Here is a 27,250-nt window from a genome sequence, read left to right as displayed (position 1 = left end):
GGCCTTTGAGTCGCTGCTGCTTTTACAAGAGACACCGACTCGTGTGATTTTTAAGCTGTATGCTATTCTCTTGGAGACTTCTGCTACTCAGCCACCTGCATATATTAGCGCATGGGAAGATGACCTAGGCTTCACCCATCTCTTTGCTTGACTGGGACCGGGTTTTCTTCCTGACTCATAAAATGGCGATTGCATGCCACGCACAGGAGAACATTTTTAAAATCCTGACCAGGTGGTACTGTTGCACACAGATTTTGCATAAAATGTACCCAGAAGTATCAGATGTCTGTTGTGTTGTGGCAACGAGACTGGAACGATGCTGAACATTTGGTGGTCATGCCCGGTGTTGCAGACTTTTTGGAAAGCGGTTTTCGACATCTATGCATTTATGAAGAGTGCTCCTATCATACCTACGCCTCAGTTGGCGCTTATATCCTTGATTCCGGGTCCTCTGTCAGGCATAAAAAAGGGCCTACTCAGGCACTTTCTGACGGCAGCGCGGACAGTTATTCCAAGATATTGGAAGACTTCTGCTGTGCCTACGATTGTTGAATGGGTTGCGGAAATGGACCTACTGTGTAGAATGGAGTCTCTTCTTGCGGAAGACAGGGACTGCTATGATGCGGTTCTTTCTCTGTGGAACAAATCTGGTCATTTCTCAGACTGGCTGGGCTAAAGAATCCTGCATGGTGGTTTGATTAGCCAGGTCCCGATTGTAATTATCATCAGGAATAGAGACGGTCTGATACTCCTTATGTGGTAATGTCTCTGATCCTAGTACTCAAAAATATTCCTCATCTTTCTTCCCCCTCTCTTCCCTTGTCTGTCTTGTCCTTTCTTTCTTGTTGTCTTCTTTTGGTTTTGTCTCTACCTTTCCTCTTCTTGCCTGTTCTGGGAATGGTTGGTCACTTTTCAGAATGCGTTTCCAGTCGGGAATTGTGAGCCTTACGAATATTGGGAGGCACTCTCTACCTCATTTGCCTGACTGTATATTTTTCTATTGTATGTGACAACCGCCCTTGGGTAACAAGGATATTGATGTGTGAAAGCTTTATTTTTATTTTTCTGGATATGTTATTTGTTATGATTTGATTTCAAAAGTATTCCTGCACTTTGTTCTTGTGTGGTTGTAAATTTTGCAATAAAAGACTATTTGACTATTTGTATGGGCACCTGCTTCATCTTTTGGGCCTAGAATCCACGGATTTACTGCCACTCTTGGCATAACTGTGGACAATACAAATTTTGTCCAAATGGATTACTTCCATTTATTTATTACTGACGACCTCCTAAATATGATTGTCCACGAAACTAATTTATATGCCACTCAGTATATAAGGCAGAAACCTTCATTGAACTTTCTAAAAATATGATAAACCCCTTGAAGGAAACCTTGTGGGGTCTACTTGTGTGAATGAAGTCATTTATGGGGTGTTTCTAATCTTTCAGCAGCATTAGACCCCCCCAGAAAACAGTATGCTGCTATAAAGTCAAGTGCAGAATTCCTGGACCGAAAAGGCCAAAAAGCCTCCTTTTATTCCAAGCCCTGGCACATGCCCGCACAGTCAATAAAGCCCACATATTTGGTATCCCCATGCACGGGAGAAGTGGAAGAATGTGAAAGGAGATGAATTTTGTCCGTGGTCTATACTGTGTGTGAGAAATTCTATCATAAACTGATGCAATTGCTAAATTCTTGAATTTTTCCCAATTTTGCCCACTTTAGAGAAAAAAATTAAAATGATGTATACTGGCAAATGCCACTAAAACAAAGCCCTATCTGTCCTTTAAAAAGAGTGTCAAATTCAAAGATGAACTTTATTCAGCTGCAGTTATAGTCCTCTAAAGGAGCTCATAGCAAAATTGTGACATTTGCTCTGGTCATTTAGCTGTAAAACCGCCTGGTCCTTAACCGGTTAAACATGACTTCGACAAGGTATCTCCATTGCTAGCCTTAATTTAGTTCTTTCTCCAATACTTTTCTGATTGTCAGCATTACGATAATCTTTAAAGGATATAGAAAAAAAAACCTTTTACTAGCCTTTTAGCATTTATAACCAATTTAAGATTATTTCCTGAACTCTAGGAAGGACTGAAGTTTTTAGTAAATTATATATGTTATTTAATATAATTTAGTCCACCTCTTCCACATTTAAGATATTTCTAATGTGAGAATGCAGATTCCCTAAGTCTCCTCAAAAAGATTACTTCTAAATTTAGTCTTTTTTTTTTTTTTAACAGTCTTGGGATACTTTTTTTCGTAATGCTGAGGCTGGGGCCTCGTCTGGTAAATCCCAACAGATATCAAATGCTGCTGAAATACAAGATAAAGCATTGTTGTTTCGCAGCCAAGGTCTTGCTATGGCTCCGGCCAAAGCAGAAAAACTGGTGGAAGACCATCTGGCAGTGCAGTCATTAATCCGAGCATACCAGGTAAGACCCTACAACAAAAACAATCTCTGAAATATAATTTATTTCTTGGCTTATATGAATTTAACCCTTTTTCAATTTCTAGGTATCTACCATATAAATAAATGTTACCTACGTTCATGCTCTGTTGCCACACCGCCTCTTATAATATGTGTTTGTTTTACCTTCAAGTGAATCTCTACCTTTTACCACCATTCGTCTTCAGGTCCAACATTCTCTGCTGATTATTTTTTAATAAAACTGTCATATATATGTATCAGTTGATACAGCGCAATCTCCTGCATAAATATAGAGTTAAAAGATAACATTTTAGCTGCCTGAAACTACCACTAGAGGAAGCTTACTGAATGCTGTATTCAATGTATAAATGTATCCTCGGACACATACTTTAGGGGCAAGTTCATAGAAAGCCTATTGATTAGGAAGAAAAATATTTCGAAACCCAACGATAAACCTCGTGATTCCCACATAAGTACGCATTTCCACTTTGGACCATTACTTATCGGGTATCAAAACATAGTGTTTTGGGTGGAAGTACTAAATGACTGTACCGTTTCTTGATGATAATTCATCTATTTTATTTGAGAGCGACAAATGCCCTGTATTTCACACCAAGACACTTTGAATATAGATGCATACGCAGTGCCGGCTCCAGGTTTATGTGGGCCCTTAAGCGACACAGACTTAGTAGGCCCCTTTGCAGGGGAACTCACAGCGGCCATAAAATTGCTGAAAACGTCACTCTGTGCCCCCATATAGAAGTTAGGCCCCCAGTTTGTACCCCCATAAATTTAGTGCCTTCTGTAGATAGTGCATCACAGCACCCCTCCCAGGTAGCGCCACACAGCCCCCACCCCCCAGGTAGCGCCACACAGCCCCCACCTCCCAGGTAGAGCCACACAGCCCCCACCTCCCAGGTAGAGCCACACAGCCCCCACCTCCCAGTTAGAGCCACACAGCCCCCACCTCCCAGGTAGAGCCACACAGCCCCCACCTCCCAGGTAGAGCCACACAGCCCCCACCTCCCAGGTAGAGCCACACAGCCCCCACCTCCCAGGTAGAGCCACACAGCCCCCACCTCCCAGGTAGAGCCACACAGCCCCCACCTCCCAGGTAGAGCCACACAGCCCCCACCTCCCAGGTAGAGTCACACAGCCCCCACCTCCCCTGCAAAGGCGCCTACTAAGTCTGTGTCGCTTAAGGGCCCCAGGTAGAGCCACACAGCCCCCACCTCCCAAGTAGCGCCACACAGCCCCCACCTCCCAGGTAGCGCCACACAGCCCCCACCTCCCAGGTAGTGCCACACAACACTCTCCACCCTGGTAGTTCCACACAGCCTCCCTCCTTGTAGGTAGTGCTTTTGGGTTCCCTCTAGGAGTGGAATCCCACGCCAGAGCATTGCCGATGCTCTGGCTGGGGATTCCGCTTCAGGAGAAACCCCTGACGTCACTGTCCATAGTCTGAGCCATAGACTGGGGCAGAGTACTAATAGCACTCTGCCTGGGACTCCTGCTCTGCTCCTGACATCTCTGTCCGTATAGGGATAGTGATGTCCGGAGCAGAGCTGAAGTCCCAGGTAGAGCGCTAGTAAAGGCGCTGCTCCAGTACTCAGGCTCTGGGGAAGCCCCTGACATCACTGTCCATATACAGCTAGTAATGTCAGGGGCAACCCCAGAGCCAAAGTTCCGGGCAGAGCGCTACTATCACTCTGCCTGGGACACTTCTCTGCTCCTGACAACGCTGTCCATACATGGACATTGATGTCAGGGGCTTCCCCAGAGACTGAGTCCCGGAGCATAGCCGGTAGCGCTCTGCCTGGGACGACGACTCCTCTCCTCCCGACATTACTGTCCACACATGGACATTGATGTCAGGGACTTCCTCAGAGACAGAGTTCTGGATCAGAGCCACTGGCGCTTCACCCGGGACTCCTTCTCTCCTCCCGACATCACTGTCCATATATGGTGAGTGATGACGGCAATGACAGCAGCCGGCGGCCTAGTGGGCCCCGGGTTCGCCCTGTGCATACGTTTTAACTCGGTTGCTAGAAATAACAAACATTGTCTCACGGCATCTTTAGTACAGACAGGCTAACCAGAATCACAGCAGTGCTCATAGCTGATCCTTCAATAATTGTAGAAATATTCTTTAAACTTTTGGAAACAATATTTCATATTTATAATTTTATGTAAACCACTGTATATGAATGTACTCTTAGCGACCTGGTAATAGTTATAATGGTATAGTAGAAAGCAGTGGTTTCAGCCAGCAGTCTTGTCCTTACTTGCAGATCAGAGGGCACCATGCTGCAAGTTTGGATCCATTAGAAATTAATCAAGTCTTTTTTGGTGATTCCATGGAGGAAGAGGCAGTGGGGCACACAGACATTGGTGAGCATCATACTGGGCCATTTGATGACCTTATTTTGTGATTTTTGTTTTCTTTGGCTTACCTCTACAAACTGGACAGATCCGTGGGCATCATGTGGCTCAACTGGACCCTCTTGGAATCTTGGATGCTGACTTGGACTCTTTTGTTCCTTCCGATCTTATTACTACACTTGATAAACTTGGTGAGAATTCAAGACTGTACGTTGTCTAGACGGTAGTGACGTGAGTGCTTTGTTGTTGACTTGGTTCTCTCTCCTTGTTTTATTTTGCCTTTTACATGCTTTTCACTGCATACTGCATATAACATGAATTACACACTTTTGTATGTGTATGATTTTGCTTATTTTAGTGATTGTATCAATATTTATAATTGCTTACAGATGCAGCTATAAGTATTCAACACTTTCATAAAATGTATATGATGCATTTTGATAAATATTACCCTTTTTTATTTATTTTATAAAGCCATAAAGGTTATAAATTAAAAAATTGTATCTACTGAAGAAGTCTATTGGAACAAATAAAAGCTACATCTATAAGTAAGAGCTTACGTTTTATGTTCACCTTGTTGTCCTGTCACCGTTCGGTGTGTAGTTTTGGTGTAGATGTGATGTCGTTTGACATGTCTTTATTAAATGATGGTCTCATTTTATGTATGGTTTTCAAAAACAGTCATTGAATTTCACATTCTTCAATAACCTAAGCAGCTGCTTGAAAGGACAAAACGAACGTGCGCAATTTTTATTGTTCAATCAAACGTAAAAAATGAAGTGTTTAGAATTTGTAAGTGGCAATGGAGATCCCTGCATGTGTTGGTGGTCATGAACTCCGGTTGGTTGCTGTGACCAATAAGGGTGCATTTTCTCTGAAACTGTTTTAATACATGAAGAAAAGACAACATGGGATGCGAGAACAGTACAAACTCTCAAAGGAAGGTATGGAGGGTATTTCCTTTGTTCCCTCTTTTGGGATCTTCCCTTGTTGTTTTATAAAAAACAGGAGGAAGAATGGTCCTCTGATAACTGAGCCGAAGATACACAACAAGTTGGCAATGAGGCAGAGAGCAATGGACTTGGCCACTAGTTAAAGCACCTGGTTCTGTAGCAGAACAGAATACTACATACGGTAAAGCTTTGCGAGAAAATGATACGACTTACAAAATAAAGTTGGTTAACCTAAGCAAAACTGTTTATTCCTATTGAAAGAGGTGTTTATAGTAAATGAGTTTATCAGATGCTGCTTGAATGTGTTATATTCTGCCCCTGTGTGGATACCAATATCTGGTTTTGGTTTATATATGACTATTTAGTTGTCCCTTAGATAATTGCCACAGGTCCACCTGAAACTCCTTGCAATCTGATATCGCTTGGGAATCTTTGGGCAGCCACACATTTGCTACAGGACAGCAATCTTTAACTTATTCAATACACTGCAGGGACTTTTTTTCAATGAGTCTTTAATGGCTTTTTGTTGTGTTAAGTGATAAGTTATCACGCTGCAGCCAAAGCAGGAGTCCCTCTTCTCCGCAGCTCTCCACTCTGGATGTAATGCGGGGGGAGGGGTCCAAAAATGTTCATATTACCCAATAAAGAAAATGGAAAAAGCTTGTTCTGATGGGACAATCCCTGAAATTCTGTGCTTAGTTAATTGTGGTTGGGCATCTTGCAGAGGTTTTATAAATGGAGCTAAACATAAGAGCACTATCTGTGTTCTAATGTTGATGTATGCATGAAAATGCTGATTTTCCTTTTAATGTATCCAAATGGACGCTGACGGACCCCTTTAGCTTTTAATAAGCTTCGTTGGGGTTCCAGCTCCTCGTAATTATTTATTAAGGATTCCATCCATACTCCCCTCTCTTGGGATACATTATTTAGCAGCTTTGTCTACATGCTGATAGCTGGCTTGTCTGTCAGAATGACCTTCTATTAACTGCTGATCACCAATGAACATAATTTGTTAAAACAAATCTACAAACTCCACCCCATAGACTTGTTAATAGATTTACAAAACCTTATGTGCATTTTCATTTTTATAAACCGGACAATGGATTGTTACAGATGTTCTTTAGGCTGTGGCCCCATCTAATAACATGGGGGGGGGGGGGCGCAGCAGTATTAATTCCTCGGCCATCTCTTGTCTAACATTTCTATACTATGGTTTCTAATGTGTTTGATCGGACTCCAAGAAGCCTGTTATTTTGAGGATACTTAGTTATTCTGAATGTCTCAAACCTTCAGTGTTTCCGTCACCTTCCTTGTATTATTTCTCAGGGCTATGAACTGTCTCGCTTTCAAAAGTCTTTGTGAGTGATTGATGGCTGTGTTTTTGAGAGTAAGGTATTGCATCTGTCATAAAGAGGTGGATGATCTGTAGCGGCTGAATGGTATTGTGCATAATAAACCTCTGGATTAATGAACTCCAGCTGCTTACAACGCTTCAAGAAGCTTTGTTGTTTTTCATTTTACCCACTTCACCCTTTTTTACTTATTGATTTATGATTTTACTTCATTTTCCTTAGATTGCTAAGTCGTTGTTCAGATCTAGAACATGACATTTATTCCCTTTATTTGAATTGCACAAAAAGGTCAATTATAGTTTTTTACATTTGCTTTGTTAGACACAGCATTTTTTCTTTTTGCCCTAGAAGTTGTTTTTTCTGCGAACACTAACCAAAGACATATTGTAAACACTGTATTCTATATATATAATTATTTTTATTTCAGAACCGTCTAGATTTTGTTTTTCTTTTTTGTCGTTTCTCATGAGATTGAGTATAGTCAGTTATTGTTGCTTATTATCTTCATTATTTTAAATACAGAAGCTGTGAGCTTAGTCTTCCAAATATTGATCTTCTTGTGCTGGGTTTTAATAGGACTGTAATTCATAATGTATTTAAACTGTCCAATTCAGCTCAGATCCTATTAGACATTGACCTTTTTATGTATATTTTTTTTTTTATTAATTTCCATGCCATTAATTTATAAATCTTGAAATCCTGAGTCTGATTTTTAGAAATTCCATCCTTCTCTTCACCCTCTGTGTATAACTGTTTGGTGAAATGCACGTTAGTATTCGAAGCATGATTTCTACGGGGTTAGGGATTTTTCCTCCGCATCTACACCAACATATCAGTGTGCTATGTCTATGCAGTAAAATGGAGAATATCTACGGAGACAGATGTTCCCCCAATCCTCCTGAAATTTACCTTGATATTAAACATTTGGCAGATTTTTGTCAGAATTAATCCCATATTGTAAAGTCCTGTGTGATTGTTTATTTGTGCTTTTTTTTCTCCCATTTCAACTTTTCTCTTTTACGTTAATTACGACTTATAACAAGCATGTTTCCTGTTCATCTACAATTTTTAGTCATTCGAATTAATAAACCAGATTTGCATGATTTACTCTGGAGCTTTGTACATATCCTATTTACATCATCATTTTCTGGATCTTTACTGTCTTAACTTTTGTTTTTATTAAAAATATATATCTTAGGTTTTTATGGCTTACACGAGGGTGACCTAGATAAAGTTTTCCGTCTGCCGACCACCACTTACATTGGAGGCAGTGAGACCTCCCTGTCTTTGAGAGAAATCATTAGAAGACTGGAGGTAAGTTATTTTGTGGGTTCGACCTTCACAGAACTGAATTAACTTAAATTTACATTATTCATGTTAACAATTGCAACAAAATTTTCTTATTAATTATTAATTAATTCTTATTAATACTAACTTAATATAACAATTATGAATTCCATTCCTTGCTCGGGTTTGTCTTTCAGAATTCATATTGCCAGCACATCGGGTTGGAATTTATGTTTATCAATGATGTAGAACAGTGCCAGTGGATCAGACAAAAGTTTGAGACCCAAGGCATCATGAAATTTACGAATGAGGAAAAGAGAACGCTTTTAGCAAGATTAGTGCGTTCAACAAGGTATTTCGCTTTTCACGTGTAAAACTAGAAATACCGTATAAGCCAGGGATTGTTTAGTAGCTTATTTTGATAGAAATCCAAATTTAATATTTTCAATGTTTTCGTGTTTTACACATATGAGGCTTATTGTTCCGTATCCAAACTTTTCTAGCAATAATTGCTTATAGCTATGAGAAGGACCAAACTTACCCATACGAACAGTAGGCCCGTGTCTATAGGTGGCCCTGGGGAAAAGTTGTCTGTTGAAGTAAGAATTTACATATGAACAGTATGGAACAGTATGTGTTTATATGTAAATGATGTATGTATATGTTAAATGGGCATTCACCGTTCTGTAGAACTGAGATGAGGGTACCCAGGGAGGCACAATAGGAAGGCTGCAAAGAGCGATAGTAGAGGACTGAAATGTCCTGCTTTATTTTGTAAGAGCAGATAAACATTTTAAAGCCATACATGACTTAAGGTGTGCACTACTTGCTGGGCGAAGTCTAAGGTGCTATAAAAATTATGCCTACAGGTTCCTGAAATGTAAATCTGGCACTGGTTATGAGCTAAAATGAGGATAAATGTAATGTAGTCAATATTGGAGAGTTGTTGTGGTGACCATGTGATTTCCTAGCATTTGGCCAGTTCAGACCATAACCTTCCATTTTCTTTAGGTTTGAGGATTTTCTAGCTCGCAAGTGGTCGTCAGAGAAGAGGTTTGGCTTGGAAGGCTGTGAAGTGATGATCCCAGCATTGAAAGCCATCATAGATAAGTCAAGTGAGATGGGACTGGAGTATGTCATTTTGGGAATGCCTCATAGGTATGCTATGAAACAGTGCTTAATTTTCTTGCTCCCTGATCCTAAAGCTTGTATATTGAAAAATGATATAACTGAAATTTACGAAGGATTAACCTTAAGTAGTATTTCCAAATTTATAATTCTAGTTTTGTTATGAAATGATTACTGTAAGTATAGTGGTCTCTAAAATTACTATATCAATTTATCCCCGTAAGACCATTGTAACCTGAAAATATTTTATCTTGAGGCAATAATTCTTTCTATAAAAGGTTGTAATATGCTCCACACAATGTCAACGCAAAATAAGAAAACATACTCATTTTGTGATCACGATTCTTATATTGATGATATAAACTGTTTTCTAGTGTTTCTAACATCGTCAATGTACCTTTGTTATGTAAATATGTCTTCTTTCTTCCCCCTCTGCAACATTACCAAACTTGCAAATGTGGGTGGGCTGCTTAGCATGATCATGTAATTGCACTATGTATGTGTTTTCCTACAACTCCCAATACTCTTTCTGTAAGATTGATCTACTCTCCTTACCCACTGACACATCACCATCAGCCAGTCACATTTGAGTCTTAAATATAGTCCCCTCTGACCTCCCTAGTAATTATCCTTTGCATCCGGGATATACAGTGCAGTCGGAAAGTCTTCAGACCCTTTTTTCACATTTTATTATGTTAAGGTCTCGTTCTAAAATAAAATAAAAATAATGTTTTTCCTCATCATTTTGCAATCAATACCCCATAATGACAAAATGAAAACAGAATTTTAGAATATTTTGCAGATTTTTTTAAAAATGAAAAAGTTACATTTTGCATGAGCAAGTATTCAGACCCTTTGCTATGACACTTGAAATTTAGCTCTCGGGCCTCCCATTCCTCTAGATCATCTTTGAAATGTTTCTACACCTTGATTGGAGTCCACATGTGGTGAATTCATTTGATTGGACATGATTTGGAAAGACACACCCCTGTCTATATAAGGTCCTGCAGCTGACACTACATATCAGAGCAAAAAACAAGCCATGAGGAGGAAATAACTGCCTGTAGAGCTCAGAGACAGGATTGTGTGGAGGCGCAGATCTGGAGAAGGGTACAAATTTTTTTTCTGCTGCACTGAAAGTTTTCAAGAGCACAGTGGCCTCCATAATTCTTAAATGGAAGAAGATTGGAACAACCAGGACTCTTTCTAGAGCTGGCTGTCCCAACAAACTAAATTGAGGGAGAAGGGCCTTGGTAAGAGAGGTGACCAAGAACCCAATGGTCACTCTGGCTGTGCTCCAAAGATCCTGTGTGCAGATGGGTCAACCATCACTGCAGCACTCCACCAATCTGGGCTTTATGGCAGAGTGGCCAGAAAGAAGCCTCTCAGTAAAAGACACATGAAAGCTGCCTGGAGTTTGCAATAAAGCATCTAAAGGGCTCTCAAACTGTGAGAAACAAGATTCTGTCGTCTGATGAAGCAAAGATAGAATCGAGGCCAAAGAGTTCAAATAGTCCTGTCTGGAGGAAACCAGGCACTGTTCATCACCTGCCTAATACTATCCCTACAGTGAAGCATCATGGTGGTGGCAGTATCATGCTGTGGGGGTGTTTTTCAGCGGCTGGGACGGAGACTGATCAGGGTTGAGGGAAAGATGAATGGAGCAAATTACAGAGATTTATAAATGAAAACCTGATGCAGAGTGCTCTGGACCTCAGACTGGGCTGAAGGTTCACCTTCCAACAAGACAATGAGCCTGAGCACACAGCCAAGACAACACAGAAGTGGCTTAGGGACAACTTAGGAGAGTCTGACTGAGCATGCGTGTGAGAGAGGAGAGTCTGACTGAGCATGCGTGTGAGAGAGGAGAGTCTCACTGAGCATGCGTGTGAGAGAGGAGAGTCTCACTGAGCACGTGTGTCCTCGAGCAAGCTCATAAGGCGGACGTTCTGATTGGTAAATGGTTTGAACACCAGGGGGCGACATAGCAGTAACTAAATAGAAAATCTAGCAAATTAAACCTTTTGGGGCAGACAGCTTGCTGTGCACTCAGTCCCGGACCTATCATGGGTATGCTTTATTGCTGCAATTTGGTTTGATATTGCTTCATTTGTTAATATTATCTACTCTCTGGTGTTCTTTTTACATGCATTTTGCTACTTACCCTTATACCATTTCACATGGCACATGCTCATTTAATTCTGTCTAATGATTGTGGACATGATATAATTCATAGATGCATACAGTGATAGGTCTTGCCCCTAGGCATTTATTATTATCCTCTGCCTATATGGCTTGCTCATTGCAGTGAGTTGCATGACTTGTATGTCTTTTTTAACCTGTTGGTTGTGGATTCTTTTTAATTATTGTACATTCATTTGTTATTCTCAATAAAGTATTTTTCTATTCTCTTACATTTCTAGTTCATTGGCGTCTTTTTCTTTAGTTTATATATTCATATGTTTTTGATGCCTTGTGGGTACACGCCCCAGAATCTAGCTCATACTTGATCAGATGTTTTGCTAACGGCTGCATTGTACTTTTCTTGGGCTGACCAGATCCATGCTGTGTCTTTCGGTTATATTATATGTGTGTGAGAGAGGAGAGTCTGACTGAGCACGTGTCCTCGAGCAAGCTCATAAGGCAGACGTTCTGATTGGTAAATGGTTCGAACACCAGGGGGCGACATAGCAGTAACTAAATAGAAAATCTAGCAAATTAAACCTTTTTTGACACCATGTAAATTGCAAAATGTAATAGTTTGTCACACAGATTAATTTATTAATTATTTTTAATGCTGCGACAAATATTAGCAGATAAAGAGAGTCCTTATATATAAAAGTCTGAAAGAGCTGCAGGGAACTGGTGAATCATGCTCTATGTAGAAGACGGGAACAACTTCAGGGTCCTGTGCAGTACACAGTGTAAGTAAAAATAAAATGGAGCCCCACTCAGTGTTTAAAGGAGCAGCTCGTCCTGGCACAAGTGGAGAGCAGCGCGGCACGATCAGAACGCAAATCCGTGCGTTCACTTGAATTACACATTGCTCGCGGTTTATCACTACTTGCCCCTGTAATAATGTGCTAATTGACAAGAGTTGGGTCAGTGAAATGCCCTCGCTGATTGGCTGAATCTTCCATTCTATCACGTGCGCCACAGATGAGTCCTGCCTGTGTCATTGTAACTTGAATGTGGGTAATTGTACGTTTAATATGGTGCAATTTGAGGCCATTGTGACCTTAGAAACCACGGTATATTAATTATTTTTTAAAAATCACCATACTGTATGAAATAATTTCTAGTAGCACAGTTTATAGGTTCGTTTTCTTCTGCAATTGTTAAGGATTCTGTGGATGTCGTTTTTATTTCAGAGGCAGACTTAATGTCTTGGCAAACGTAATCCGTAAAGATTTAGAACAGATCTTTTGCCAGTTTGACCCTAAGCTGGAAGCTTCGGATGAGGTAATTGTCTTATTTTTTTTATATTTTTCAATTTATTTAATAAAACCATAGTTAATGTGAATTTTCATGTCATGTGTAACCGTAATGATTTGTTAAACATTTATTTCAAAGCATATATAAATTTAAAAAAATCTCTTATTTCCAGGGATCAGGGGATGTTAAATATCATTTGGGCATGTACCATGAGCGCATTAACCGAGCCACAAACAAGAAAATTACCCTATCATTGGTGGCAAACCCTTCTCATCTTGAGGCCGTGGATCCTGTTGCTCAGGGAAAGACCAAGGCTGAGCAGTTCTACAGGGGTGATAATGAAGGGAAAAAGGTTACCTCTCAGATATAGAACTTAATAAAGAATGAGTGTATGGTTGTCATACTACCACATGTAGCAATTATTATGTTTTCTGTAGGTAATGTCCATTCTAGTCCACGGGGATGCAGCATTTGCAGGACAGGGAGTTGTGTATGAGACCTTCCATCTGAGTGACCTTCCCTCTTATACCACCAATGGAACCATTCATGTTGTGGTCAATAACCAGGTAACTGTTCGAAATCTTAGAATGTTCACATTGTGTACGATTTCTAAGTATAAAATCGATCTAATTTTTATATTTTGGCTGTGACGGTTGACGACACCATTATGTTTCTGTGTAGATTGGATTCACCACTGACCCTCGCATGGCTCGTTCTTCTCCATACCCTACTGATGTGGCTCGTGTGGTTAATGCACCCATTTTCCATGTGAATGCGGATGATCCTGAAGCTGTAATGTATGTGTGCAGTGTAGCCGCAGAGTGGAGGAACACCTATAATAAAGATGTAGTGGTGGATTTGGTAAGTCTTCTCGCTGACTTTTTTCAGAAATTGCCACCATTACAAATGAGCAAGTTGTTTTCCCTTGTGATATTGTCATTTAGTCCCTAATAGGTCAACCTTTTTTCTCTTTATACTCTTATTTACATGTGGTGTGCCGTATTATTCTTATCCCAACATCCGTATCTGACCCCTATTATCTTCATTTTGTTTTTAAGGTTTGCTACCGTCGTAGTGGACACAATGAAATGGATGAGCCCATGTTTACTCAACCACTGATGTACAAGCAGATCCACAAGCAGGTGCCCGTTTTGAAGAAGTATGCGGACAGGTTGATCTCTGAGGGCATTGTTTCTCTTCAGGAGTTTGAGGTGCAGTACACTAATCTTGTTTGAAGTGAATATCCTTCTTCAAACACTATAGTCAAGCCCCCCCCCCATCATTCCCCAGATAAAGCTGAGAGGAGCTGACGGGAGATGAAGTGGCATGGTGCTTTCCTAGTGTTTTAGTGATCGGTAGGGGTCACAGCAGTCGGACCACTGCCGATCGGACACTGGTGGCATATCAACGACATGCCATCAATGTCTATGATGAAACAACCCATTTCATAGCTTACTACTCACTAAGTTATCAGACCTTTTGGCCCTGTTCACACTGAGCTTTTTTGCTACGACAAAAAGCGGCCGAAAAACACTCGTGGGAAAAAGAGGAGACATGCCCTATCTTAAGGCGTTTTTCGCCTACAAAACCCCATTGAAATCAATGGGAGACAGAAAAAAACGGCCGCGATGCTTTTTGACGCGCAGATTTTTCCTTTGCTTGTGGTGAAAAAATTTGCCTCAGAATTCCTTAAGGAATTTTGAGGCAGATTTTGAACTCCCTGCTTCTATTTTTTGGCTGTGTTTTTTTTCACCCACGGCCATTGAGACTAATGCAAGGACTGCAGGCAAAAAACGCTGCGAGAAACGCTCAAACTAGCACTGCAGGTATCCCTCTGCCTCCCATTGATTCAAGGGGGGGTCAGACGCGGAAACCACGGCAAGAAGTGACCAGATGCTTTTTTTCCCATGAGCGGCCAAAAGCTTCCCGGGAAAAAAAACACCTGTGCCTCCCATTGAAATCAATGGGGGTGATTTCTGATGTCTATGTCTTTTGCATGGATTCCGACACTGGTTCCGTGTCCTAATCAGCGCCAAAAAACTCCGGGTGAACTGACCCTAAGTTCTCATTTAAACATAGACCGGTCCACCATACAAATGTATGTCGATTTATAATAAGGTTATTAAAGATACATAAAGCAATGTACTGTAATAATTTAGTCCAGTTGGTTTCCTAATTGGTTGATGGTACATTTGCAGTTACGTCAGCTGGCGATGAAGTCATGTGGAGATGTCATATAAATAGGCTTCTCTATAAATCTTATGAATGTGGTTTTCAGTTATGGTTCGTGAAAGCCGTAGTCAATCATTAAGAGGTTTCAAAAGGTTATTCAGTTGGGTGATATCATACAAGATTAACTTAAAATATATTTTGAGCCGTGGGTGGAGTACTGGAGCAAGGGGCACTTGTAATTAAAATGTTCTATACCATCTTGTAGTTCCTAATACATACTACCTTATAATGGTACTACACAGTAAGAGTTCTTCCTTCGCCTGTTTTTATGAAGTATTTTACATGTCATTGAGTCACTGTAGAAGCAAGTCTACACATCGGCATGGTTAGTTGACATTGTCTTGTGCCCGGTTAAAATCTTTTGAAAACGTAACTAAAATAAGTTAAAGGGGTTGTCCAGGATAAGAAAAAGGTGTCAGCTTCTATCTAGAAACCGCACCAAACCTGTCAATAGGTTACATAGATGATAAGGTTGAAAAAAAAAAAAGACACCGGCCCGTCAAGTCCAACCTATAATCCTACTGTGTTATTCCAGAGGAAACCCCCATGAGGTTGATGCCAATTGCTGCATTAGGGTAAAAATTCCTCCCTGACTCCAAATATGGAAATCAGAATAAATCCCTGGATCATCGGCCCATCTCCAGAATCTAATACTCATAACCTGTAATATCATATTTTTCAAGAAATGTATCAAGGTCCTTCTTAAAGAGGCTCTGTCACCACATTATAAGTGCCGTATGTCCTATATAAGGAGATCGGCGCTATAATGTAGGTGACAGTAATGCTTTTTATTTAGAAAAACAATCTATTTTAAACCACTTTATGAGCGATTTTTAGCTTTATGCTAATGAGTTTCTTAATGCCCAACTGGGCGTGTTTTACTTTAGACCAAGTGGGCGTTGTACAGAGGAGTGTATGACGCTGACCAATCAGTGACCAATCAGTGTCATGCACTTCTCTCCATTCATTTACACTGCACTAGCGATATAGTTATATAGCTATGTGCAGCCACATACACAAACACTAACATTACTGCAGTGTCCTGATAATGAATATACATCACTACCAGTCTGGACGTGATGTTTATTCAGAATCCTGACATGTCTGTAGCGTCTCTGTGAGATTCCAGCAAGGCAAGCGTAATCTCGTTTGAAATGACAGGTTACATCGTAATCTCGTGAGATTACGCTTGCCTTGCTGGAATCTCACAGAAAAGATTCAGAAGTGTCAGGATTCTGAATAAACATCACGTCCAGGCTGGTAGTGATGTATATTCATTATCAGGACACTGTAGTAATGTTAGTGTTTGTGTATGTAGCTGCACATAACGATATAGTTATATCGCTAGTGCAGTGTAAATGAATGGAGAGGAGTGCATGACGCTGATTGGTCACTGATTGGTCAGCGTCATACACTCCTCTGTATAACGCCCACTTGGTCTAAAGTAAAATACGCCCACTTGGGCATTAAGAAACTCATTAGCATAAAGCTAAATATCGCTTATAAAGTGGTTTCAAATAGATCGTTTTTCTAAATAAAAAGCACTGCTGTTATCTACATTATAGCACCAATCTTCTTATATAGGAGATAGGGCACTTATAATGTGGTGACAGAGCCTCTTTAAACTTTTTCAAAGAATCAACCACCACAACATAGTCTCACTGCTCTCACAGTAAAGAATCCCTGTCTGTGACGGTGGTGAAACCTTTTCTCCTCTAGACGTAGAGGATGCCTCCTTGTCCTTATTATAGGCCTAGGTGTAAAAAGATCATTAGAAAGATCTCTGGGCTGTCGACTTATATATGTGTACATTGTAATTAGATCGCCCCTAAGCTGTCATTTTTTCAAACTGAATAGCCCCAAGTTTGATAACCTTTCTTGGTACTGCAATCTGCCCATTCCCTCAATTACCTTGGTCGCCCTTCTTTGCACCAGTTCTAGTTCAGCCATGTTTTTCTTATACACAAGTGCCCAAAACTGATATAAGCCATGACTAAGGACCCAGCAGATGTCTGAAACGCGTAGGCTACCGCCTATCTTCTCATCACTCTCTGTACTTCGGACATTACCTGCCCGTCACCACCATTATTTCGCTGTTCATTGTTTTTTACCAAAGTAACATTAAAACTTGGAAGAATTTTCCCGTTTTTAACAGATTTATCACTCTCAGCGCTGGTTCCAACTTCCTTTTTCTGCCCAAAACTGTACACATTATTCCATGTGTGGTCTGACTAGTGATTTGTATAGAGGCAAAACTATGTTCTTGTCACGAGCCTCTGTGCCTCTTTTGAAGCATCCCATGATTTTATTTTCCTTGGCAGCAGCTGCCTGGCACTGGTTGCTAAAAGTAAATGTACTGTCCACCAATATCCCCAAATCTTTTTTAGTAGTAGTTTTACCCATTGTTTTACCATTTAATGCATAATTGTAAAATGTGTTACCATGGCCCAAGTGCATAACCTTACATTTATCCACATTTAACATTTGCCATTTCTCTGCCCAAAAAAGTGTTGTTTACTTTACAGTACTTCGAATCATCTGCAAATACTGAAATTATACTCTGTAAACTCTCTACAAGGTCATTAACCCCTTCCCGCAAATGACGGGTCTGATATGTTGGCATTGCAAGTAACTTACCGCAAGTCGACTGCACTATTGATTCCGTCGGAAAAATGGAAACCTGCCCGAATGGTGACGAACGGAAAGCATTAGCAATGTTTCCGTCACCATTGATCTCAATGGTGACTGAAACAGAAGCTGTGGTTTCAGTTTGACTTTCCGTTGTGGGGTTCACCCGACGGAAACCTCCCCCGGAACGGAAAGCCAACGCTGATGTGAACAGGCCCTTACATATACCCTGATGTACTCTGCCCAACTTACATATACCCTGATGTACTCTGCCCAGCTTACATATACCGTGATGTACTCTGCCCAGCTTACATATACCGTGATGTACTCTGCCCAGCTTACATATACCGTGATGTACTCTGCCCAGCTTACATATACCCTGATGTACTCCGCACAGCTTACATGTACCCTGATGTACCCCTCACATATTACATATACCCTGATGTACTCTGCCCAGCTTACATATACTCTGATGTACTCTGCCCAGCTTACATATACTGTGATGTACTCCTCACAGCTTACATATACCCTGATGTACTCCGCACAGCTTACATATACCCTGATGTACTCTGCCCAGCTTACATATACCCTGATGTACTCTGCCCAGCTTACATATACCCTGATGTACTCTGCCCAGCTTACATATACCGTGATGTACTCTGCCCAGCTTACATATACCGTGATGTACTCTGCCCAGCTTACATATACCGTGATGTACTCCGCACGGCTTACATATACCCTGATGTACTCCTCACAGCTTACATATACCCTGATGTACTCTGCCCGGCTTACATATACCCTGATGTACTCTGCCCAGCTTACATATACCCTGATGTACTCTGCCCAGCTTACATATACCCTGATGTACTCTGCCCAGCTTACATATACCCTGATGTACTCTGCCCAGCTTACATATACCCTGATGTACTCTGCCCAGCTTACATATACCCTCATGTACTCTGCCCAGCTTACATATACCCTCATGTACTCTGCCCAGCTTACATATACCCTCATGTACTCTGCCCAGCTTACATATACCCTCATGTACTCTGCCCAGCTTACATATACCCTCATGTACTCTGCCCAGCTTACATATACCCTCATGTACTCCGCCCAGCTTACATATGCCCCCACATTATAAGCTGAAATACCAGTAAAACCCCAAACAAAACTACTACCAAACAACAAAATCTATGCTCCAGAAAAGCCAAATGGCGGTCCTTCTGGCCCTGACAGTGTGCCCAAACAGCAGTTTATGACCACATATGGGGTATTCCTGTGCTCTGGAGCACGCGCTTAACAATTTATGGGGTGTGTCTTTCCAGTGGCACAAGCTGGGCACAACATATCGATCACTGAAATGGCATTACAGTGGGAAAATGGCAATTTTCAATCTGCAACATCCACTGTGCGCGAATTTCTGCAAAACACTTGCAGGATCAAAATACTCATAATACCTCTAGATAAATTTCTTCAAGGATGAAGTTTCCAAAATGGGGTAATTTTCGGGACTTTCCACTGTACTGGTACCTTAGCTTAATGCAACATGGTGTCAAAAAACTAATTTTGTAAAATCTCCACTCCAAAAACCAAATTGCGCTCCTTCTCCTTAGACCCTTGCTGTGTGTCCAAATAGCATGTTATGACCATATGTGGGGTATTGCCATATTCTGGAGAAATTGCTTTACAAATGTTGGGCGGCTTTTTCTCCTTTATGAAAAAATGCAACTTTTTAGTGGAAAAAATTTGATATTCATTTTTATGGCCTAATTCCAATACATTTTGCAAAAGACATGTGGGGGTCTAAATCCTCACTATACCACTAGACAGTTTCCTTATGGTGTGTAGTTTGCCGAATTGGGTCACTTTCGGGGGCACCTAATGTTTTGGCCCCGTAGGGGCTTTTGAAATGTGACATGGCACCCGAAAAACCATTCCAGCTAAATTTGAGCTCTAAAGGGTGTTCCTTGCCTTTTGAGCCCTGTCGTGTATCCAAACAACAGTTTATGCCCAAATATATCAAAATCAAAATATATTCTGATAAAAAGAAGGCCCGGAAATCCACTAGGTGCTCCTTTGATTCTGAGGCCTGTGTTTCAGTCCATTAGCACACTAGGGCCACATGTGGGATATTTCTAAAAACGGCAGAATCCTGGCGATTAAATATTGAGTTTCATTTCTCTGGTAAAACCTTCTGTTACAGAAAAAAAAAGGATTGTGAAACACCTTAAGGGTTAAGAAACTTTCTTAATGCAAATGAAAAATACTTTGAGGGGTGCAGTTTTTAAAATGGGGTGATTTATGGGGTTTGTATTCTATGGGCCCCTTAAAGTCACTTCACAACTGAACTGAAAAAATAGCCTTTTGAAATTTTCTTGAAAATGTGAGAAATTGCTGCTAAAGTTCTAAGGCTTGTAACGTCTTAGAAAAAGAAAAGAACGTTCAAAAAAACTATGCCAATATAAAGTAGACACATGGGATATATGAAATAGTAACTATTTTGTGTGGTGTTACTATCTGTTTTACAAGCAGATACATTTAAATTTAGAAAAGCGCACATGTTTTAACATTTTCTCTAAATTGTGGTGTTTTTCACAAATCTTGAATTTATCGACCAAATTTTTTCACTGTCATAAAGTAAAATATGACATGAGAAAACAATCTCAGAATAGTTTGGATAGGATAAAGCATTCCGGAGTTATTACCACATAAAGTGACTTATGTCAGATTTGAAAAAATCGTCTTTGACTCTAAGGCCAAAACAGGCTGTATCCTGAAGGGGTTAATAAACATATTAAAAAGGTGGGGGCCTAATACTGACCCCTGTGGAACCCCACTGGTAACTGCGACCCACTCTGAGGATGTACCATTAATAACCACCCTCTGTTTTCTATCACTGAGCCAGTTGTCAATTACACATATTTTCCCGCTGTCCCAGCATTTTCATTTTATATACCAAACTTTTATGCGGCACAGTACCAGACGCCTTTGAAAAGTCTAGATACACCACATCCAGCCTTACCTAGGTCCAGTCTAGAATTTACCTTCTCATAGACGCTAGTCCGATTGGTTTGACAGGACCTATCCGCAATAAACCCAGGCTGATGCTTCGGTTGTGCGGTTGAGGTTGTGTCTGGTTTTGCTCTATTGAAATGAATGTGGCTGTTCTATAATACCACACACAACCTATGGACAGGTGTTGCATGTTTTTTTCAGGAAAGCACTACAACCCCTTTAATTTCTTGTGTGCATTTACCATCTATGCAATCGCTCTCACTGTACAGCATGTGGGACAAGTCTATGGAAGTTGTCTAGAGGAGGAAGGTGCCTTCAGAATTTTTCAACTGGTAACGGTATCTAATGTGGTGTGTACCATTGCCTAAATCAATTCTTCCTAATCTTTTTACAATGGGAGAACCCCCGAAAAATGTTTGTCCTCAAAGGGAACCCTTACTCCTTCCTCAGGCAGGCTTGATGTCTAGGTGTTTTATAGTTTGTACTGTTGATAAGACACATGTCCATCAAGTTCAACCAAGGGACGGGAAAAGGGAAGGTAAAAATTTCCACACATAGGAGCTAATATTTTTATGTTCTAGGAAATTATCTAAGCCTTTTTTAAAGCATCTACTGTCCCTGCTGTGACGGCTCCTGCGGTGACTATTCCATAGATTCACAGTTCTCACAGTAAAGAAGCCTTGTCGCCTCTGCAGGTTGAACTTTTTTTTTCTTCAGACGGAGGGAGTGCCCCCTTGTATTTTGAGGGGGTTTTACATGGAACAGGATTTCAGCATATTTTTTGTATGTGCCATTCATATACTTACTGTAAAGTGACCACGCTTGGTCCTAGCTGTCTTCCATGAAATTGTGGTTTTGGAAACAGCGGCCCAAACGAATGCCTCGACAAATGGCTAATATTTGTACCGCCTGCTGATTTTTGAAAAGTGTAACAAACATTATAAATGTTATTATATGCCAGAGAAGAACATATTGATTAAAGGGGTTGTCTGCTTTGGACAATCATTACTTGTTAGAAGGGTACCTTGACAATAAGCTGATCACAAATTGTCCCCCTGCTGGGACCACCAGCAATCATCTGTAATCTGTGGGAAAACAGTAAGTGTTTAATTTTGCTGCAACGCCACCACAGGTGAAATGAAGCATTACACAGTGCCCATTCATATCAATTTATCTATAGACAAGGAGAAAAAAAACAAAAAACACTCGGCGCACATCGTGCATCATCTCTTGTTTAAAGTGACAAAGGGTCAGGGGTAGGCGGTTGTACTTACCTTGTGGTGTTGTGCTAGGAGCACAACACCCAGAAGTGCCTGTATGGTCTCAAAGAACTGCAGCTGGTAAATCCGTGCAGGGGCTGTCAGGGCTCCCTCAGTAGATCGAGATAAATGGAGAAAAAAAAGTGGCTAAAACTCTCCAGCGCTGTCCAAATGTTGTGGAATTGAAGGATTCAATCCAAGGCAAGAAGTTTAAATAAGATATATGTTTAATGCTACGCGTTACGAGATCGGACCGATCTCTTCATCAGGCAAGGAAACATACATGATGCTGGAGGACCCAGCAGGGTTTAAATCGCTTAAAAAGACCGCCAAAATGAACGTTGCTGGGATCAAAGGTTAAAAAAAACAAAAACTTTAATAACAATTCAATTGAATACATAACCACAATTGATGATTACCATAGAGACTGTACACATGAACTTTAGAAGGTAGAACAATACAACCCCTACACTGTCGCCTCAACAAACATAGGTCAAACTGTAGTAAACAATTTATGCAGCACAGCATATCCCGTCATTGCACTATCCAACATAAGGGAGATTTTAATTCCTTTTTGATCACTCGAATTGAACAAATAAACCCCTCCCTCAGTAACCGTTTTGAGAATTTATGTAAAAGGGAGATTTTTTGGATCTGCAAACTAGACACCCTCAAACCTATGGGTTTCAATGAGGTCACTGAAACCATCATTTTGACACCTGAAGCCCTTATTCCGATTTCACTGGCTTTACTTCCTTACCCGTTTATCCTGAAGTGTTAGAGGCGATAACCCGTCTCCATAGCAACCAGAGACGCCAACCCGCCTCCTGGCCTCCGATCTCCATAGCGATCTGAGACGCACATCCTGCGATCCCCGCTGTAAACTGCAGACACACATTCTGGAAGGTTCCTTAACTGTTTGTATGATATACAGTATTCCCAGCCCTTTAGATTTTAACTTTTGATCACACGGTTAGAAATGTCAATGACCGCAATGCTGGCGGAATTATTAGTTCCACAAGCACAACGGCAAAAGCCCTCTCATGTTTCTCCTACACTGAGCCACATACACTGCAGAACAGTAATAACGTTCATGTGTACATTCTCTATAGTAATCATCAATTGTGGGTATGTATTTAATAGCATTGTTATTAAAGTTGTTTTTTTAACCTTTGACCCCAGCAACGTTCTTATTGGCGGTCTTTTTAAACTATTTAAATCCTGCTGGGTCCTCCAGCAACATGTATGTTTCTTTGCCTGATGAAGAGATCGGTCCGATCTCGTAACGCGTAGCATTCTTATCCATTACACATATATCTTATATAAACTTCTTGCCTTGGATTGAATCCTTCAATTCCACAACATTTGGACAGCGCTGGAGAATTTTATCCCCTTTTATTTTCTCCATTTATCTCATTCACATCAATGGACTGTCTGTGTAACAGGACAGGGCTATAACCGCTCTCCACGCTGAAGAAGAGATGAGGATCCTAAACCGAGGACCCCATCTATTAACTCAGAATTCTCGAATACAGTATCTGAAAATGCATTTTCTAAACTACACAACCCCTGTAAAAAAACGGATACTTTCAAGATATTCAAAACATTGTCCTACCAGGACTAATGTCAAAGATGGCCATTTAGGTTACTGAACTGTAGTACAAGAGGTTTCCTAACACCAAACATTCTTGACTATCATGCTGGAGAGTTGATGGGGATGGTAGTGTTGCAAAATGCTGGGCTGATCTTTATAAATCCTGATATTCTATTGTTTTATGGTATGTTTCTATTGTTTTATGCTATGTTTCTATTGTTTTATGCTGTTTCTATTGTTTTATGTTATGTTTCTATTGTTTTATGCTATGTTTCTATTGTTTTATGTTATGGTATGTTTCTATTGTTTTATGCTATGTTTCTATTGTTTTATGTTATGTTTCTATTGTTTTATGTTTCTATTGTTTTATGGTATGTTTCTATTATTTTATGCTATGTTTCATGTTGTTTTTATTGTTTTATGTTGTTTTTATTGTTTTATGTTGTTTCTATTGTTTTATGCTATGTTTCTATTGTTTTATGGTATGTTTCTTTGCTCTTAGCTAGTTTGCATGAGTTTGAATGCTGAACATTGCTTGTGGTGTTTTTCTCTGGTGTAATTACTAACTTCCATATTGTCTGCTTTATGAAGCTAGACACTGATTGTATACTAAGAATTTTTCATACTCCTTTAAAACCTGTTTATGTCACAGGAAGAGATTGCCAAGTATGACAAGATCTGTGAAGAGTCATATACACAGTCCAAAGACAAGAAAATACTTAACATAAAACATTGGTTGGACTCTCCATGGCCTGGTAGGAGAAGTTCTCCAGTCTTAACATAGACTTGTGTGATTATAAAGATAACCACAGTGCTGGATTTTTGATGTTTTCTTTACAGGTTTTTTCACCTTAGAGGGGGAACCTAAAAGTATGACATGTCCCCCTACTGGGATTCATGAGGATATGCTTTCCCATATTGGAAATATAGCCAGCTCCGTACCAGTGGAGAATTTTAAAATACATGCAGGTAAGCTGGCAACAAGGATTGACTAAAATATGCATGGGCGTTCATTTTAGTTTTTTAGACCTCTAGATTGTAGCTTTAATCTAGCATCTAGTACTATTGCACTTGATAAATCCACAGGTGTTTAAGAGTATATACTTTTAATGCTATACTGTAACTGATATGTAATACTACCACTATCGCATGCGGAGTGCTACTGCAATACTATGATCTGTGCTGTATTGCATTCTGGAAGAAAGTTTTTTTTCTTTTCTGTGCATCAGATTACAGTGCAGTACCTGGTTTAAAGATTACATAAACTCCACATAAGTAAGGGCCTGTTCACATCCGCGTCACCCTTTTGCGGATGGGTTCCGCTAGACCTTTCAGAGGAACCCATGAACGGAAACCATAGCTTCCGTTTGTATTACCATTGATTGCAATGGTAACGCTTCCGTTACAAATGGTTTCCGTTTGTCTCTGTTCCGTAAGGTTTCCGTTTTTTGGGCGGAAACAAAAGTTGACCACGCTATTGTTTCCCCCCCAAAAAAAAGAAACCTTACGGAACGGAGACTAATGGAAACCATTTGCAACGGAAGCGTTACCATTGCAATCAATGGTAATGCAAACGGAAGCTATGGTTTCCGTTTGTCTTTCCATTCATGGGTTCCTCCGACGGAAAGGTCTGACGGACCACATGAACGGAAGGGTGACGCTGATGTGAACACACCCTTAAACATTCTATTTGCAAAGTTACTCATATATCGTTAATATGTATACAAAGATGTTTCATTTATTTGTGTCCAGTTTTGTCACTATGTTTTAGGACTCGTCCACACGTAATAGAATTGTTGCAGCGTTTCCGTTAAAACTAGCAGACATTCCGCTGCTGAAAAACCGCACCATTTCCTGCATTTTTTTACTGCAGAAAATTCTGTGTATTTTGCTGCGTTTTTTTCACTGCTGGAAGACGGGGATATCCTCTGAAAAACGCAGCAATTCTGTCCACTTTCCGTAGCAGAAATTGACATGCTGCGGTCCAAAAAATACGCACCACAGGTGAATTTCTGGTCAGAAATTTTACGCAGAGTCTGGATGAGATTTCTTAAATGTCACCTACTTTGCTGCTACTGTGTTCTTCTGTGTTTTTTCAGTCCGCAATTCTGGACGGAAAATACGCAGCAATTCCGTTACGTGTGGACAAGCCCTTAGGCCAGATTCACACGAACTTTGCGAACGTCCGAGGTGCATCCGTGTTGTACGCTGCCGGTCGCGTTATCACACATCCCCCATATACAGTGGAGGAAATAAGTATTTGATCCCTTGCTGATTTTGTAAGTTTGCCCACTGTCAAAGACATGAACAGTCTAGAATTTTTAGGCTAGGTTAATTTTACCAGTGAGAGATAGATTATATATAAAAAAAAAAAAAAAAAAAAGCACATTGTCAAAATTATATAGATTTATTTGCATTGTGCACAGAGAAATAAGTATTTGATCCCTTTGGCAAACAAGACTTAATACTTGGTGGCAAAACCCTTGTTGGCACGCACAGCAGTCAGACATTTTTAGTAGTTGATGATGAGGTTTGCACACATGTTAGATGGCATTTTGGCCCACTCCTCTTTGCAGATCATCTGTAAATCATTAAGATTTCGAGGCTGTCGCTTGGCAACTCGGATCTTCAGCTCCCTCCATAAGTTTTCGATGGGATTAAGGTCTGGAGACTGGCTAGGCCACTCCATGACCTTAATGTGCTTCTTTTTGAGCCACTCCTTTGTTGCCTTGGCTGTATGTTTCGGGTAATTGTCGTGCTGGAAGACCCAGCCACGAGCCATTTTTAATGTCCTGGTGGAGGGAATGAGGTTGTCACTCAGGATTTGACGGTATATGGTCCATCCATTTTCCCATTGATGCGGTAAAGTAGTCCTGTGCCCTTAGCAGAGAAACATCCCCAAAACATAATGTTTCCACCTCCATGTTTGACAGTGGGGACGGTGTTCTTTGGGTCATAGGCAGCATTTCTCTTCCTCCAAACACGGCGAGTTGAGTTAATGCCAAAGAGCTCAATTTTAGTCTCATCTGACCACAGCACCTTCTCCCAATCACTCTCTGAATCATCCAGATGTTCATTTGCAAACTTCAGACGGGCCTGTACATGTGCCTTCTTGAGCAGGGGGACCTTGCGGGCACTGCAGGATTTTAATCCATTACGGCGTAATGTGTTACCAATGGTTTTCTTGGTGACTGTGGTCCCAGCTGCCTTGAGATCATTAACAAGTTCCCCCCGTGTAGTTTTCGGCTGAGCTCTCACCTTCCTCAGGATCAAGGATACCCCACGAGGTGAGATTTTGCATGGAGCCCCAGATCGATGTCGATTGACAGTCATTTTGTATGTCTTCCATTTTCTTACTATTGCACCAACAGTTGTCTCCTTCTCACCCAGCGTCTTACTTATGGTTTTGTAGCCCATTCCAGCCTTGTGCAGGTCTATGATCTTGTCCCTGACATCCTTAGAAAGTTCTTTGGTCTTGCCCATGTTGTAGAGGTTAGAGTCAGACTGATTAATTGAGTCTGTGGACAGGAGTCTTTTATAAAGGTGACCATGT

The 27,250-nt window shown here is 40.7% G+C and overlaps 1 protein-coding gene across 4 annotated transcripts in view; it reads left to right on the top strand.

The window, feature by feature from the left end:
* Positions 1-27,250, top strand: part of OGDHL (oxoglutarate dehydrogenase L) — a 118,672-nt gene that overhangs the window by 49,000 nt on the left and 42,422 nt on the right. For 3 of the 4 annotated variants that reach the window (XM_075841749.1, XM_075841750.1, XM_075841751.1), the window contains 12 exons: positions 2,242-2,433; positions 4,900-5,002; positions 8,318-8,433; positions 8,604-8,758; positions 9,418-9,564; positions 12,906-12,996; positions 13,142-13,321; positions 13,407-13,535; positions 13,651-13,830; positions 14,028-14,180; positions 24,350-24,452; positions 24,538-24,666. In XM_075841749.1, coding sequence (XP_075697864.1) covers positions 2,242-2,433; positions 4,900-5,002; positions 8,318-8,433; positions 8,604-8,758; positions 9,418-9,564; positions 12,906-12,996; positions 13,142-13,321; positions 13,407-13,535; positions 13,651-13,830; positions 14,028-14,180; positions 24,350-24,452; positions 24,538-24,666 — 1,678 coding nt within the window. Of the gene's footprint in view, positions 1-2,241; positions 2,434-4,720; positions 4,821-4,899; positions 5,003-8,317; positions 8,434-8,603; positions 8,759-9,417; positions 9,565-12,905; positions 12,997-13,141; positions 13,322-13,406; positions 13,536-13,650; positions 13,831-14,027; positions 14,181-24,349; positions 24,453-24,537; positions 24,667-27,250 lie in introns of all 4 variants that reach the window. The other variant, XM_075841752.1, reaches the window with a different exon arrangement.

Source organism: Rhinoderma darwinii, chromosome 11 (assembly GCF_050947455.1).
Source record: "Rhinoderma darwinii isolate aRhiDar2 chromosome 11, aRhiDar2.hap1, whole genome shotgun sequence".
In the NCBI taxonomy this organism is placed as follows: Eukaryota; Metazoa; Chordata; class Amphibia; order Anura; family Rhinodermatidae; genus Rhinoderma; species Rhinoderma darwinii.
The sequence above is the reverse complement of the archived record's forward strand: the minus strand, read 5'-3'. Positions and strand labels throughout refer to the sequence as shown.